This window comes from Schistocerca serialis, chromosome 4 (assembly GCF_023864345.2).
Source record: "Schistocerca serialis cubense isolate TAMUIC-IGC-003099 chromosome 4, iqSchSeri2.2, whole genome shotgun sequence".
NCBI lineage: Eukaryota > Metazoa > Arthropoda > Insecta > Orthoptera > Acrididae > Schistocerca > Schistocerca serialis.
Genome location: NC_064641.1, coordinates 763,397,314 through 763,415,253, shown reverse-complemented (window position 1 = coordinate 763,415,253; position 17,940 = coordinate 763,397,314). Strand labels below are relative to the sequence as shown.

Here is a 17,940-nt window from a genome sequence, read left to right as displayed (position 1 = left end):
ACACTCTTCCTGCAGTCAAATGTAGCACTGTCTCTTACATTACAGCATCACAAGTAAACAGTTGTGGACTGCTGCTCACCCTTATCTGTCAGACCATTTGTGTACAAAAACAAGAATGGTCTATCACACATCCCTGAAGCACTCTTGACTATACCCTCACCTCTGATGACCACTCAGCACCATGTACAACACACTATGTTACACTAACTTAACGAGTCTCTAAGCCACTCACATCTAAGAACCTGTCTCGTGTACTTTGATCCTTATGAACAGTCTGCAGTGTGCACTGTGTCAAACTTCTTTCCAGAAATCTAGGAATACAGAATTTGCCTCTTGCCCTTCAGAAATTGTTTGCAGGTAATCACGTGAGAAGGGGCAAGGTCAGTTTTACCAGAGTGACATTTTCTAAATCTGCGCTATTGTGGACAGAAGCTCTTCTGTATCAACGCAATCTACTAAACTGAAACTTTGAATTTGCAGTAGATTTTATGTATATTGGTCTACAACTAAACTGGCCAGAGATCTCGCTTGCAGCTGCAAATCTGCACCTGCAGTAGGCAGAGTGAGTGGGAAGTGAGTAAGTGCTCCTCTAGCCAAACAGCTGGCCTCTTCATTTCCCAGGACACCCATATGACTTGGGACCCAGATTAAAACCAATGAGAAGGCAGCATAACAATGGTCAGCAGAAAGGTCATGAACAGCTAAGACCGAAGTGAAGCAAGAGTATCATTGGTCAGCAGCCTGCAGACTGCTCACTGAATCAGTACATATTAAAACATCATCATAGGAGACAGGTTTAATACAATGGAGGGCTCTGGTAACAGCTATTAACTCTAACACACTGCAAATGGCATTAGAACTGTTGGTGCAAAAACATCCTGGAACTCTTAAGAACTAAGGTCAGAGAGGCTGAAAGGTCACGAGATGGGTAGTTGGGTTGGGGGGCCGACAGCTTAGGACCTTCGAAGAGAGTAGTGCTAATCCATGGCCTGGGCACCATCCAAGGGGAAGAGCGTGAGGAAACACAGGGAATACAGTCCATGGAAGGGAGATGGAGATCTGGGCAGGGGGAAGCAAAGTGCATTCCAACTAGTACCCCCCCCCCCCTCCCCCCAAGGGCAGGGGTATGTGGTATGTTCAAGGAATTGTCAAATGGTGATTGAATAGGAGACCAAGAGGTGGTACCATCAAATCTCGAGAGGGAAGATCCCCACTTTGGCAAGGAGACTATGGGACTAGTCCAGAAAGCACCAGTGGCCAGACACATGCCTCCGTGGTGGAAAGGGTCTAACAGTTTAAAATCTGAAGGAGCTACTGAGCCATATACCTGGTAAACATAGTCCAATTGGGAAAAAAACCAGGGCTCCATAAACATGGATACAAGTAGCATGATCTGCACCCCAAGATGTTGACAACCATCAAGATGAAAACTGATGAATAAAAGTCTGTAGGGGCCTCGAATGGCCTCAGTCATGGAAGGTAAGTAAAATGTGGTGATGCCAAAGCTGTGTTGTGCATCTTACACAGGTAAAAAAAAAAAAAAAAAAAAAAAAAAAAAAAAAAAAAAAAAAAAAAAAAAAAAAAAAAATTGCAATATGATGGCATTTAGGAAAATGCCTGTCAGACTGCTGCTTCTTATCTAAGAAGCTGGATGGCCGTGGCTCGACCCTCCTAGAAACCACATTGATAGGGGTACAAAATGCCCCAAGATTCGAGAACCTAGCACAATCTACAGGCAACCATCTTACAGAGCATCTTACAGAGTACACTGGTCAGGCTAATCATCCAGTAACTGTCTAGAGATGTTGAGCTCTTGTGTAGTTTAAGGATTGGGACAACTATACATCTTGCCATTGCAAGAGGAAGACCCCTTTGAGCCAAAGGCAATTGAAGACCAAGTAGATGTTGCCGTATCTGATTGCGAACTGAATATGAATGTGGGGCTGCATCAGGGGACGAAGCAAGAACACGAAGTAGTTACTGTCAGTGAAGGTTTCATTATAGGATTCATCATGGTAGGGACTGAAACTTAAGATAATGTCTTCAACTTGTCGCTTCTACAGTAGAAAGGTATCCAGATAGGAAAAGGACACCAATACTGTCGCAAAGAGGGTCACAAAGTGTTCCGCAAGAACCAATGCATATGAACAAAGATCACTGTAGGACAACAGCTGTTTATCATTGGCAGACCATAAGACCACGAAGTTCAGCCCAATGTCTTGGTCCAACTTTTCATCAGCTGACAGTGGAAAGAGGCGGCTTTAGAAAGGGAATTGCAGTTCCAACAGTGTGAATGATCGTTTCAGATGCCTTGCACAACCTCATCAATACAACACAACAGATGTGGCAAATGTAACAACAGATGCATACAAAGGCCAACTGGTTCTGAAGTGCCCAAATGGTTGTCAGCCTGGCAGTGGCAAGGAAACTACAGTATCATCAAGAAGTGGTCACTGTCACAAAGGTTATCATTTAATGATCACTGTAGCAATGCCACAAAATTTGGGGAGATCATTCAATCTATAGCTGAAAAGATGTCATGAGGAACAATGAACTGATGAGGAGAACCATCACTGAGGAGCCACAGATAATGGTATGTGACACTACCAGATTAGATAGCCCCTGCTGAACAATGTGGTACTCTCCCCAGGGAGTGGTGTGTATTAACTCTTTCCATCCCAGTGATGCCATATGGCATTATCATATTTAACTTTTTTCCAAGGCCAAACTATTTGTCCAAAGATTAAAAACAAGTGTGCAGGGCTTTCTAAAGTTCATTGTTCTTAGGTTGGCTACCGTGAATTCGTGAAAACAGAGAGCACCAGGCTACAATGCCTTGACAAAAGTATTGTTGCATGGTGTCTACGGTACAGTGCACCCAGCTGAACTTTCAAAATATTATATTAAGGCAAAGGAAGCAAACTAATATAAAAGTTTCACTAATAAATTATTGTTGAAAGTGTAATTAACTAGTAAACACTTTGAAAATAATGCTAGTTACGGTAATTTTCTGCTTGGAAGTCACAAACCTGTGTGATTACTTTTGGCATCATTGGGCATTGGTTATGTTACCAATGTAGTACATGCAATAACTTCGACTAAAGTTTACCATAATGTGAAACTAATATTTTCAAGTTTCTTTTGAAGCTTTATTATACTAACTAATATTAATATATTAAAATTTTTACTGATATAATTTACCAGTTTTTTGCTGCTTTAGTAAAAAATTCCTGGTTTGTTTACCAGATGATTCGCAATCATAAATCATTATCAGAAGAAGAAATATTGCTGCTTCTCAAAGGTGATTTATCTGATTTGGACCTTGATACGTCTGATGTGGAGGAAGAGATTGAAAATGCTCGGCAGCATGACCCTACTACACTGGATATACAGTTTCTTCAAGGAATGGACCTTGATATGGTTGAAATTCTGGACCCTCAAGCCAATGATGAAAATGTGTTCCCTTAGCTTCAAGATTACTTGCTGAGCCAAACCTTGCACCAAGTCATTCAGCTCAGAAAATTCAGTGTGATACACACCGGGATCTTCGGTGGAGAATGAAAGACATTGAAGAACTGGACACATCATGTAATGCAGTTTTTTCTGACCCTCCAGGAGATGAACTGACCTTGGCAGTATTTCAGACCAATGTGTAGTGATGACATTATCCAAAACCTAGTCCAGTAATCTAATCTATACTGCACACAGAAAACATGTGCATCTTTAGATACAAATGTTCGTGAAATAGAAAAGTATATAGGGATAAACATCTGAGCAGGTGTTGTGAAAATGCCTAGTTACAGAATGTACTGGGCAGAGGCTACAAGATTTTCTCCAATAGCTGACTCAATGCCTAGAAATAGGTTTGATAAGCTAAGAAATTATTTACATGTGAATGACAACACTAAAACGAAACAAAGAGAGGATCCTGGTTATGACAAGCTGTTCAAGGTGAGACCATTTGTTGACAAAATCAAACAATGTTTTTCTATTATTGAACCTGAGGAATATCATTCATCCCTGAAACAGTATGTAAAAAGCAAACCACACAAGTGGTGTACGAAAGTTTTTGCCCGTGCTGGTTCTAGTGTAATTGTGTATGATTTTGAAATATACCGAGGGAAAGGAACTGTACATAATGATACTGGTCTTGGTATAAGTGGTGATATTGTGATAAGGCTTGTGGAAGGACTGCTAAAATATAAAAATTTTAAAGTGTTTACAGACAATTGGTTCACCTCTTACAATCTTATTTCTGCCCTGAAAAACTATGGCATTTTGGCTGTTGGAACTGTTAGACCCACAAGACTTCCAGGCTGCAATCTAAAAGCAGACAGTGAGCTGAAAAAGCAGGAACGAGGATCATATGATTATCGAACTGAAACAGAAAGGAATATCATAGTGCTGAAGTGGTATGATAACAAGTCTGTCATTCTTGCATCGTCATACAAAGGAGTAAGTCCAGTAGAACCAGTGAAACGTTGGTCAGTGGGAGAACAAAAACATATTGATGTTCCAAGGCCAGACATTGTTAGAGAATATAACTGTTTGATGGGAGGAGTTGATCTGCACGACATGCTGGTTGCTTTGTATAGGAGTAATATTGGTGTGGAAAGATTTTATTTAAGGATCGTATTCCACCTCCTTGACATGTGTGTTGTGAATGCGTGGCTCCTATACTGCCGACATTGCAGACAAAGAGGAATTACCTCTGATGTAGCTCATGGACTACTAAAAGCAGGAGATATTTTGGTAAGAAGAAGAGGACGGCCATCAGATGACAGTCCATCACCTACAGTTGTGAAGAAACGAGCCCCATTGGTTTCCAGCCCAGTTGATGTAAGGTACGACAACATTGGACACTGGCCACAGCATGTAGAAAACAGATGTAAATTGTGCATTACAGCATATTCTCGAACAAAATGCATCAAATTTAATAAACCTCTTTGCTTTACCAAAGACAGGAACTGTTTCTCAAATTTTCATGTAAAGTAACAATCATGCTGTAAAAAAAAACAGCAAATTGTCCTGAAATGCAAGTTGCATTATTGTATGTACTAATTTTTCTTTAATAAGCTGCATCAAATTGTGTAATTAAAATATTCATTCAAGTTCCATTACCAAGCACTGTGCCATCCCAACCACCTGACTGAAGAAAACAAATCCTGCCCAATGATGCCATATGGAGTCATCCCAAATTTCCCTCCAAAAACAAAAAATAACAAAATTTCTTATAAATATAAACTATTCCAGTCATTATGAAGGGAAATATGTAAAAAAATATTTTTTTCCCCACAAGTAAATAAAAGCTGGGCTGGAAAGGGCTAATATCCCTAAGCAGGAAAAAAGGGAAGAGTAGAAGGATGTTGGGTTAATATGGTCAATTCAAATAATTAAGTGACTTACCTGGGTATGGGTAAACATTGCAAATAATCAATTGCTGAGGTCATGTGCAGGAACACCGTTACTGCCTCCAACAAGGTACGGAGGGGAATTCAATCACTGACTTCACCTGTATGAACCAACGTACAGACCCCTCCAGATACCCTCTCAATAACAGCATGGTTCCAACAGAACATACGACGGACACAAAGCATCTGGGAATGGTCATCAGTTAAGTGCATTTCTTGGGGAGCAATGCAAACTGCAGAAGAGGAAGTAAGATGGTGTAGTTCTGGCAGGTGACAGTAGTACTCATGACACTTCCAAAATTATTTATGACTAGTGGGCAGGTTATATGTCAAGGGGCCAGGAGGACCAGTCATGCAACAGGATCATCCACTAGGATGGAAAAACATCCACAAACATCAGTTCAAAATCTGTAAATGTAGGCAGATATGGTACAGCCAGACCCACCAGAGGAGCCTTCTCTTAATTCTTATTCTTCTTTCCCTTCATACTTTGGTGGGTAAGGTTCATTCAAAGGGCTAACCACACTGAGCGATGGGACAGATGAAGAGCGGACAATCCTGGGATCCACAGGCCGCGCCTCTTGCACCCACTGTTGGTGCTGGGCCTCTGTTCCAGGTGTTGCAACTGAAAGGCATCCTGAGAGGGAGCCCTGTCACCCATACACACTAAAGAAGAACACTTCTCCACCCAGGAGCAGGAAGTGTTCTCATAGGAGGTACCATGGGAGAGGAAGGTGATGGGAGACCTGGTTTGAGGAAAGCAGATGTAGGGAGGCGATGATGATGATGATTGTGTAATTGACTGCCATATTCCAAAGGATGTACATGTTCATCTTTCTTCTGTGTTCCAGTATGTGACAAACAGCGAACAAATTTTTATTCCTGGATCTTCTGTTCTTTCTTGAAAACTGGACAAACTGGTGAATGTGGAGAGTGATGTTCCACACAGTTTACATTGAAAGGTCAGTGTCCAGAGGACTATGTGTGGGGTGATCATCCACAGTTGCCACATTTTGGGTCCGTTGTGCAGCAGGATAGCATATGCTTAATTCATAAAGTATTGTAAGCAGTTTCCTATGTTGAGGGACTGCTTCACTTCAGGATTCTACCAATAAAGTGCAATCTAGAATTCACCTTATCCGTTACTTGTGTAATCTGATCGTTCCATTTGAGATCATTTCAAATAGTCACACCCAGATACTTGACAGATGTTACTGCTTCCAAAGACTGGGCATTTATTTTGTACTCTTACATTAATGGGGATTTTCACTTTGTTATATGTAGTAGGTTGCACTTACTAATATCAAGAAATGAGTACCTGTCATTACACCACACATTTATTTTCTGCAAATCCTCATTGATTTGTTCACCACTTTCATGTGACACTACTTTCCTATAAACTACAGCATCCTTGGCGGACAGTCTAATGCCGCTGTCAATACCATCAACCAGATCATTTATGTAAATCGTAAAAAAGCAATGGATCTATTACGCTGCCCTGGAGCACACCTGATGTTACACTTGTTTCTATTAAAGTCTCCCCATTCAGGATGACCTACTGCTTTCTATCAGAAAACTTTCTATTCAACCACATATGTCATGCAGATCGACCGTAAGCAGATCCATGCACATTCGATGCCAAGAAGACCATACAATGAAAAGACAGACTGAAAAGGAATAGATGTATAGACTTGCAGCATAGCACAGAAAGAGAAGTAGCACTGCAATAGGTGACCAAGCATGTACTCACAAAAGACGACTAGAGCCCCATGGGGGTCTATAAACATCCTTGCGAACTGCAATGAATGTTGCCCACCCCCTCCCCTCCATGATGTCTCACCTGTCTTTTTTAATTACATTTCAGTCTTTGTTAAATATTTTGAAGCCTTCTGCAGTGAGTTTCATCCAGCTCTCACTTTAGGCTATAATTTGAATGCAGCAGCTTTCCTGAATGGTGGTAAAATCTTGACTTTCAAACATCATACTATTTATTTTACAATCTGAATACCGACTGGCAAACATTTATCAGATGGGCATTCGACATGTACTTTGTTATCTGAGTAGCTGCTTTGTAATTTTAGCACCTATGGTTATCAAAGGGAATGCTACAATTCTGCCAACGCCCCCCCCCCCCCCCCCCTCACCCATGCAAATACAGGTACAGAAATCTGCAGCCAAGGCCCATTGCATTGATAATTTCTGGTTGAGAATTCTGCATTAAGTGCAGAATGAGATTATACAACATTTCATTTTTATCTCCAGCAAGCTAAACGAAGGACATGAAATAATGGTTACAAATAAACAGTTGTCACATGTACTTCACATCAACATGTAATGATGACTTTAGAAGAAACACGTATTTTACTTTACCAACTTAAAAGGAAAAAACCTGCTATAAATGAACAGATTTTCAACGAGAAGTTGGAATAAAAATACTTAACGTATTTTTAACATTACGTTTTTTAAAGCTTACCTTCTTAAAAAGTATAATATTGCCATCACTTGCACTGTATTCAGAAAATACATCATCAGATGATGATATGCCAATAGGATGATCATCAATTGTTGCAGCAGCTTCCAGGAATACTTTCGCTGCTGACGAGCCCTGGTCCTGAAACAAGCAGCACTTCAGTTAACAACTATACCATGATCAGTAACATAAAATTCTTTTAATTCTTAAATCAGTTCTTCTTAGAGGACAATTTTAACCTTTTCACAGATAATCAACTAAGACTGGTCATCATTTGTGACTCAGCAAAAAATTAGAAGTAATCACCCACAATTTACCTTGAAGAATCCCACAACAACAACATTATCACCATCAATGAATGACTTTGCCTCCTCCACAGATCCAAGTTCCTTAGCTACAGGTCCAGTTTTCTTTAACAACCAATTAACAATATCATCAGATGTTCGTCCACCTAAAAAAGAAAGTAAGATTAACATACTGGCATCCAAAACAATTTGTCAGAATACTTCACATCTTGCGTAAAAATCTCTATTAGCCTGTATGTAAATGTAGTACAGGTAATATCTAATAAAACTGATCAGACTGATGTGAACAATGCATTTTAGATGTTAACAGCTACATTGAGAGTGCACTACCACAGAACAAGTACACTGTTGCCACCTGACTTTCATGAAGCGCATTTCAATATCCTGTTCAATCTCTCACAGATGACAGGGATATAACTGTCATATATATAATGTCAAATTTATACAATGTGTTCTGTGATACTTCATAGAAGTATCGCACACAATGAATTAATTTGTGATACTTTCTTAATATCTCACATTTCCAGTGAAGGGAAATTGCACAAAATAAATATGCAACTTTGTATCCAGTGCATCCTATTCCACCCATCCCAAGCTGGCATATCAATTCAGTATTAGTTTGAGAATACATCTAATGGATACTGACAAGTAATAGTTCTACTCAAAGCCATATCCCATGCAATCTTAACACTTTCACCATTTGCCTTTTCTCCTTGCAACTGAAAATGGTTGGTGCCTCAAGTTATGAAAGCTTTCAGTATTATTTGTTACCACTCAACATTTTAAAAAAAAAAAAAAAAAAAAAAAGCATGTCAATCTTTGCAACATGATAGCAAATCACTTGTACAAATAAACAGCAATTACTCTCTCTCAGTTAAGTACTTTGAAGGCGATTAGTATTTGTTATGGAGTCATACCATATAAAGTGAGTCAATTTTAGTATAGTACTCATCCTCCCTGAGCACCTCTAATTTGAGTGACATTTTCCCCATGTTTCCCTACTGAATACAAATAAGCCGTGCAATAACAAAGTTTTTAGGAGGCTTTCAGCAGAAAACTGCAACACATTATTTGCACTCTGACTTCTGAATAGTTTAGAGAAAGCTTAAAATTGAAATTAGTACAATGTAAGCACAACATTTTCATTAATGAACAACTTTTTATGCTCTTCACACAGTTACAAACCCAAGGCTGTGTCATCCCCATTTTCATGCTTCAAACAAGGTCAAATTTGGGGAAAAAACTAATCTACGTCTACAAGATTTTCTGCAATTCACAATTAGATGACCGACAGGGTTAACTGAACCATCTTCGAGCTATTTCTCTACCATTCCAAACTAACAGCACACAGGAAGGAAAGAACAAAAAATCTTTCTGTGCAAGCTCTGATTTCTCTTATTTCATTATGATGATCATTTATCCTATATAGGTGGGCACAAAGAAAATATTTTCGAACTCTGAGGAGGAAGGCTGGTGATTGAAGTTTTGTGAGATGATCCTGCCACAACACAAAACGCCTCTGCTTTAGTGACATCTGTAGATAGCACTCATAACGTTGAGAGACTAAACGGCTGGTTATGTTTCAGAGTAACACTTTTCTGTACCCATGTCACCGTTTGTCAATCTTTTTCTTTGAGGTTCATTATGAGCACTTGCTTTCATCCACTCTCTCTTTTCCATTTGGTGAGTCCTCTTTTCAATTCTCCATTTTTCTTTGTATTCTTCTTCTATCCTCCTCATACAGTGCGATTGCAGTGTCATATGCTGCTCATGAGAAGCAAAACTGAAATAAGAAAATTCCATAGAGAGGTGAATGTGGCATGGAAGCCTTTTGGTAGTAAAACAAGCTTAATAAAGATGAGACAGGGATTATAATGAGTGAAGAGAAGGGAATATGCGAAAGATGCTGCAGGTTTCTTTATAGTCTCCTCAATTCTAGAACAACAATACCAGGGAATCCAATAGAAACAAATGGGGAAGAGGACCCAGACAGTAACACTGCCCCACCAAATATGAAAACGAAAACTGCCATGAAGAAACTGAAAAACAAGGCGGCAGGGACAGATGGTATTCTACCAGAACTGTTTACGCAAGGAGGCAGAAAGCTGGAACGAAGCCTTCTGAAAATGGTCACCAGAATATGGGAGGGGGGGGTGGGGGAAAGAGGAGAAAATGCCCAACAATAGAAAGAGGGTATCCTATGTCCCATATATAAGAAAGGAGATCAGATAGAGTGTGGCAATTACAGAGGGATCACACTACTGCATCTGGGATATAAAATATTCTTTAATATACCATTGGAAAGAATCCTCCCAATCATACAGAGGGAGACGGGGCTGTACCAATGCGGATTTCTCCCCAGGAAGTCAACTATACATCAAATATTCACCTTAAGACAAATTCTGGGGGAAAGAAACGAATACGGGATTGGCCTGCATCACCTCTTTATAGATTTCAAAGCAGCTTATGATAGCATAAATAGAGAGCAGTTATATCAGGCTCTAGATGAACTGAGAATTTCAAGAAAGTTGGTATGGCTGGTGAGAATGACAATGAGCAAAACACAAGGTAGTATAAGAATAAGAGGAATAACGTCCAATACATTGCGTTTTAAAAACAGAGCAACAAGGGGATGCATTGGCATGTCTTCTCTTTAATGCCACCCTGGAGAGGGTGATAAACACAAACATTCTGAATAGGGGAACAATCTCCCATAAATCAGTGCAGATACTGGCCTATGTGGATGGCATAGATATAGCAGCAAGAACCCAAAAACCAATGGAAGAGACATTTATGGCTCTCAAACAGGCTAGTAGGAACTTGGGATTAATTATTAATGAACAAAAAACAAAATATAAATGGCAGCTGGAAAAGCACAGAGAAAATGCCAAATGCAATAACTATGGGTAATTATACGTTTGAGAAAGTTGAACATTTCAAGTATTTGGCTCAACAGTTACCCATCTAAATGATACCTCCTATGAAATTAAGCAGAGATTAATACTAGTCAACAGAGCCTGTTCTGCCCTAACAAAGACTTCTATCCTCAAGGCTCCTGACTTGTACCAGTAAACTATCTATAAATCACTTATACGACCAGTGCTTACATATGCCTCTGAAACCTGGACATTAACAACTAATGATATTGAAATACTTGATGCATTTGAAATAAAGGTACTTAGACGAATTATCGGCCCAATCTGTGAAAGAGGAAGATGGAGTAGGAGATACAACCACGAGATGTATATCATATACAAAGACCAACCCATCAAATGGATAGTGAAATCATTCAGACTGAGGTGGGCAGGACATGTGGCTCACATGAATGATACAGAAGTACCAAACAGAATAATACAAGGAAAGCTGGGGGGGGGGGGGGGGGCAGAGAGGACATGGTTGACCAAGAGCCAGACAGGAAGGTGGGCTATAGAAACTGGAGAATATTAACTGGAAAGTATTGGCAAAGGACCTCGAGCTGTAGAGCCAAGAAAGAAAAAGAATTCATAATGTTCAAACAAAGTATATGTTAAAATATGCTACAGCAAATTTGTTAGTGATGCGTCTGTAATTCATCACATTAATCCTATTTCCTTTGTTGGGTACTGGTGTGGCCTCTGCAACTTTCCATTCTTAAGGCATAGACCTTTCGACAAGCAATCAGTTGTAAATGATTGAAGTATGGAGCCATTGTATGAGCATACTCAAAGGAACACAAGTGGTATACAATCAGGACCAGAGGCCTTTGGTAACATCACCACTGTCATCGCATAGTGATGGTACAAATTGCATCTTGCCACTGGTGTACTTCACATACAACCAGAATCTCTCCAGGTTTTCTGCCAGATTTTGAAACAAAAGTTTGATTGCAAAAACAAAAGCATCTCGAATTGTAGTTCACAAGTTTTCAAATCAATTTTTGTACAAAAGTATACTGAAAGCGCCTCATTAGTTCTACAGAGAATTTACTCTATTAATTCCAGCCAAATACAACATTTATTTGTAAGTAAGTAATTAAGATGTAAATATGCCATAAAAACTTTGCATGAAATTTGTACATAAGCTTGTGTCTTATTGATACACACCATCACAACCACCACCAATTTCCTTTGGTGAAGATTTTGTTTTTTTTTTTGGAGACCATCTGGAGGTGTTTAAAATATTTGTTTGCCAAATAGTGTCAAATGTTCATAAATGTTACATTTAATATTCAATCTGTTATTTTTTGGTGTTTTAATTGTGTATATTTGCCAATATTTTTACTTTTTACCTCTCCTAATCATAACCATAAAGTCAATGTGGCACTAAATTTGGGATGAAAATAATTCAGAAAAGCCAACAGGTTACTATACATTACATGTTTTAAATTGTTTGTAGCTACAATCAGCAACTAAAACAATGTACATGTTAAATGTGTGTCTAAACAACTGTGTGGATATGTCTTAGTAAGTCAGTACAAATCATCTGAGTGCCTGTTTAATACAGCCAAGGAATTAGAAGTCCAAGGACACACTGAGTAATTTGTTTACAGGCTTTGCTGTCAAGCCTACAATAAAAATAGAACTGTTTTGTTTAGTAAGCAGCTTCAAGGTGTATTAGCATGAATATTTTTAATTAAAATTTCTTCGTGCAGGACAGATCTAGATTCGGCCCTCACCAATGCGCATGGTTCAAAATGCCTTCATGCCTTTATTAATTGTGGAGATTATAATGATGGTTATGTTTTGAACAGACTAAACTACTTTGTTATGAGTACCACAATTCACAATGAATTAATGAAAGAAATGAGATGATGAGAGGAAGTGTCAGCTACAGGATCCGTGATCATGTCACCGTGGTTGAAAATTTACTTGATAGACACAGTTAAAGTGAGAAAACCCAAGAAGCTGCAACTGTAACTGGTCACTAAAACACCAAGTTGGGCCATTATACTCAGTACAACTACAATGGTGCGAAACTAAAATGGGATGAGAAAAAGACTGTACAAACTGCAGAGCTAATTAGCTTAAACAGACAGAATTCATACCAGTTTAAAAATATACATCAGTGCATAGAAAGAAAGTAACTGAACGAATTCCAACCTGACCAACAAAGACTACTGAAACTACACCAGTTAGAACCTGAAACAGATTCAGTTGTTTATCACTAAGCCTTGTGTCCGGCAGTTCTTGCAAATGTATTGTTGCAATATGTATGGAAGGAAAAAAACCATCTCATTAAAAAGCGGCTGATGTTAAATTTATGTACTATTGCTATGTAAAGAACGTAAGTTCTAAAGATTTTTGTATAGTTTGTCACAATGGGATTCACAAAAAACCAAATAACTGGCCAAGGAGTTTCTAAGTTCTCCTGTAAACAGAAAGTCTCAATTATTTCACTGTGTTGAAGGAAAAACTTTGAGATCCTTCAGATGTCGAAATTTGCAAATGTTAACATCTGCTCCAAAGATGGTCATCACAATAGGTGGCTTTTGAATTAACAGTTTCAACCAGCATGGTAAAAAAATAGACCTAAGATGGTAGGTGATTATATTAGCAATGCAAGCTCTTTCTGATAACAAGCATAACTTTACACTGCTGCAAGGATGACACATTTAGATGGAATAAAAATGCAGTAAGTGGGCTTATCTGTAAAACCAAAAACTTTTGGGAAAGGCTATACTCGTATCAACTTCTGTGCTATACGCAGGAGTCTGTATGGGTTGAGTGGTTACCTTTCGCTTATTTTACATATAACAGATTAAAGAATTAACTACTATACACACATCTTTAGAGATCTCTTACAGAATATCCTAAAATAACCCTTTCCAAATTAACAGTATTATTTTCCAGCACATTTTTCCATATTACCTATAAGGTCACAAATACAAGACCTATTCTAGTACAAAAAGTCTGTTCCCTACAATGAAACAAAAATATACATGATTAATTTTTAAGAATATATCAAAATATGAACAAATCTGACAGAAAAATTTGATGGTCTATTTACATAGTAACAAATTCTAGAACACAAAAGTGCTGCAGATTGGTAGAATTAATAGGGAACTTATCAGTAAAATAACTACAGGCCATGTAAAGGACTTTCTTTGTCTAAAAAGTCACGGCAGTCAAAAAATGCTTGAAAGATTGCCACAATTCCCGAACTCAAACTTTGGCACAAATACAGTGAATGACAGCCTCGACATTTTAACAGTGTTGTGCATTCTTTCCTCTTCATTACATTACTAGTTTCAGTTTTAAGCTGTCTTAAATTATGCCAAAAATGTCTTGGGCCTCACAGAACTTCTCGGAGTCTCCTATTAAAACCAAACCTCTGAGCAATACTTTATTATCAGAGGTCAAGTGGGGACCACTGGTCGAGTTAATTTGGAATGACCCTATAAAGTCTTAGTGTGTCAAGTGCATTTGTTGATTAATAAATCCTGTTTTGTGATTTATTTTGTGATAAATTGCACTTTGTTTCCTTCAACCATCCTCTTCCATGTGTAAAGGAGCACCTCCCCTCTCCCAAACTCAAATACTGATGTCACACTTGCAGACATGGCCTGAAATTGATATGTAGCCTCAACACTTTCAAAGAAGGCACATTTTTATCTATTCCTACTTTCCAGCAGGTACATTGTTTGGAAAAATGTTGGACCAAGATTAGCTGTTCATTACAGTGTATGCTTTCCAAAGTCTGTGGAACATCCATTTTGCACACCCAGTTTATTGTTGTGAAGAAAATTGATACCAATTTTCATCTGCCTACACTCCTTACTTGTTTTACTGAATTCTTATTCTAACCTGCTGAATTACACATAAAAAAATCCTGTAAAACATAATCTTTGAGAAAATTTACTACTTATATTGCATCAATCCAACTTTAATATCTTCAGCTAAATTCCCTGAGACATGTTTGACTCGAGAAACGTAGATGAAAAGAATCCAAGATTAACAGCAGTTAACAAGTTTTCCCATTTTCGCTCTATTTGCCACGTGAGTCACAAACATTTATGCAAAACGGTCATGCAAAACCAAGACATTAAATTTTCTTTAGGAAAAGATGTTCGCACAACATCTCAATATGTCACACTGCTCACAAATTGTACAATTTTCTAAAACTACACATAAATAGTCTGTCAGAAAGGATATCACTGGTGATGCGAACATAAAACCCGCGTCCACGAAATAGAGTAAACTTCAATATTACTAACCTGTGTAGTCAACAGGTGATCCTTTACGGAAGAACTTCAGCGTTGGGTAGCCTCTAACACCATGTTTCTCCGCTAAATCGGTTTCTTCTGTGGCATCTACCTTAGCTAACTTGATAGCCGATTGCTTTTCTTCCAACTTCTTCGCTGCTTTTGCATATTCAGGTGCAAGAGACTTACAGTGTCCACACCACGGAGCATCTGCAACAAACATTAGTCGCATTACCCACCAATTTGTGTCGGTGCCATTTGCAGCAAACGCAAATAGACAAATGAATATGCACCCTTTTTACAAACACTAAAATTATTTTACTGATGTTGGGGGCTTACTGAAACTTGGTAGCTACTTTCAACGTTGAAATGGTTGGAACTTCCACGTAATCATTACCCCACAACACGTAAACAAGTAGCAATAATACTTACAGAATTCTACAAGTATAAATTCCGTATCAGAAATTGCCGCCTCAAAATTATCTTTATTAAGGACTAAAACGCCCTCATCAGTTTTAATATCCGCGCTGCTCCACACACTACCAACCAGGCACACAATAAAACACAGCTTCAACATCTTGCCTCCGTTTCCCACTCACGCAGTCCTAACAGTACAGTGCAGTTCTGAACTTAACAAGAGTGAGAAACGAAGATGAAACGTGGCTGCAAAGATGCTTCGGCGGCATCGACTCGTGGTGAAACGTCATTGGCCGAAGTACGCCATGTGATAACGTTTGCGTCTGGTGGTCAGAAGAAAGATTAAACCTGTTATGAATAAGCGTCAGAAATTTATTTCTGTCATTTGACGAAGAGAAAGTAGTTTTCGTTTGTTCAAACTTGCAAAACTAAGCTTACTCTTATTTTAAGCAAAATTTCACATTCCCGTTAGTTCCTGTTCCATCTGATGTAATTTCCTGTTGGCACAAATAAACATGTCAATGCCAAAAATTATTTTTAATTTGGCACAGAAACATGCTTGCCCCATTATTAAGTACAATAAAGATTCTCTTACTGTGCCATAATAGCTAAAGAAGTCTAACTTGTAATAAGCTTATCATAGTTGAGTGTACGTGTTTGTTGCGGCTGTCACTTGGAAGTTATACACCTTTTCCAAAAAAAATCTGTCATAGGAGCCTGCTAATAGTGTAGGACATAGAATTTCCAGATGTGTGACGATGAGTTCAAAATTTCGTCAGAAATTCATCTACAAAGCGAAGTGGACCGTACTGCCAATCCTTCATTGTCACAAGAAAGTTAGCGTGTTTGCGAATTAAATTATTATTAAATCAAAATAAAATTGCCCATGCAATGTATTTGAAAATTTCAAAAGTCATTGGGTGAACTGTTTTTACCTTTATGCCCATGTTACATGCCTGCCGCTAATTGTTGCAAATATTTGCACAGATGTGGTCACAAGATTCACCTTCAGACTGTCAAAAGATCTCTCATTCATTGAAGGACATAAAGATGCAGAGGTGGACGAAGACGGTGACTTCATTTTGCAAAGGCGGGATAGCACATCACAAGATGGCTTTTTATTAATTGGTAATCTGCTGTTTATAAAAGCATTTCTTTTGTTGCCAGTATGATTTCTGCAAAGGCTTATCTACATTTATGTATTTTCTATTGGCAGTGATTTTAAGTGAATACATTAGTTGCCTCATTCTGGCAGACCTGTTGTGCAATGGGTGCTGATTTTTTGTGAAGTCAACGGAACTAGTTTACTGATAACCATCTGTTACAAATTGCTTTTATTCAGCAGCTCCTAATTTTATAATTATAGTTCAAAAATAGTAAGGGGAAAACTTTTCATCCTCTGCACTAGGCCTATTATGTGCCTTCATCCATTTACCCATTGTGTACCATAAGTCCAGTCATGAAGGAGACCCTAGAGGAATGTGGAGTGAATCAAGTTATACAACAGGTAGAACCAAAGTGTGTAAAGTGTACTAACAATCAATAATACTTGTGCCAGTGTATTCAGATTTACAACCATGTCAATAATGGGTGGGTCCCTCTCATCCTTGTTTAATTGTCCCCAAAATATCCCTCTTTCCTACACAAAGAAGAAACTAGTAATCCAAAAAGGAGAGTCAGAATCTGTACTTACTTGCATGTTTACTGGGAGTACTAAACATGTCACTTCCTAGCAGTAAGTCCTGGCTAGCACCTATCTCATAATTTTGTAATGTATAATTTGATTCATTCTACATCCCTAAGGACTCTCCTTCATGATGGGATTTTCTGAGCACGATGTGTGAATGAATGTTTGTCTGCTTGAGTGATACGAGTGAAACTGATTGCTGTTAATTTTACTTAAACTTGTTTTTAGTTTTAGAAGAGTGAATTTCATTTGAAGTAATTTAGAACTCCTGAGAACAGCTGCTTATTGTAGTATGTAGAGGGGTGGAGTGGTGGAGGGAGAGGTGGGGGGGGGGGGGGGAGGGAGGGAGAGAGAGAGAGAGAGATCTGGGAAAATAATTAATTATAAAGTGTGGCTGTTGGAGACATCCAACATATAGAAGTGGATATCTTGGACATTAATGATGCAGTGTTAGCATAGATATGAGTCTT

At 38.6% G+C, this 17,940-nt stretch overlaps 2 protein-coding genes across 2 annotated transcripts in view; one reads left to right on the top strand and one right to left on the bottom strand.

The window, feature by feature from the left end:
- LOC126473310 (protein disulfide-isomerase) overlaps positions 1–16,045 on the bottom strand; it is a 30,191-nt gene extending 14,146 nt beyond the window's left edge. The window contains exons 1-4 of the mRNA XM_050100287.1: positions 15,799–16,045; positions 15,379–15,576; positions 8,199–8,332; positions 7,885–8,022 (exon numbers count right to left, since the gene is read on the bottom strand). Coding sequence (XP_049956244.1) covers positions 7,885–8,022; positions 8,199–8,332; positions 15,379–15,576; positions 15,799–15,943 — 615 coding nt within the window. The 5' untranslated portion in view covers positions 15,944–16,045. The remainder of the gene's footprint in view (positions 1–7,884; positions 8,023–8,198; positions 8,333–15,378; positions 15,577–15,798) is intronic.
- Positions 16,046–16,090: 45 nt separating this feature from the next.
- The window catches only part of LOC126473311 (methyltransferase-like protein 22), a 50,974-nt gene continuing 49,124 nt past the window's right edge, over positions 16,091–17,940 (top strand). Inside the window, exons 1-2 of the mRNA XM_050100289.1 lie at positions 16,091–16,619; positions 16,771–16,911. Of these exons, the coding sequence (XP_049956246.1) occupies positions 16,532–16,619; positions 16,771–16,911 (229 nt within the window). The 5' untranslated portion in view covers positions 16,091–16,531. The remainder of the gene's footprint in view (positions 16,620–16,770; positions 16,912–17,940) is intronic.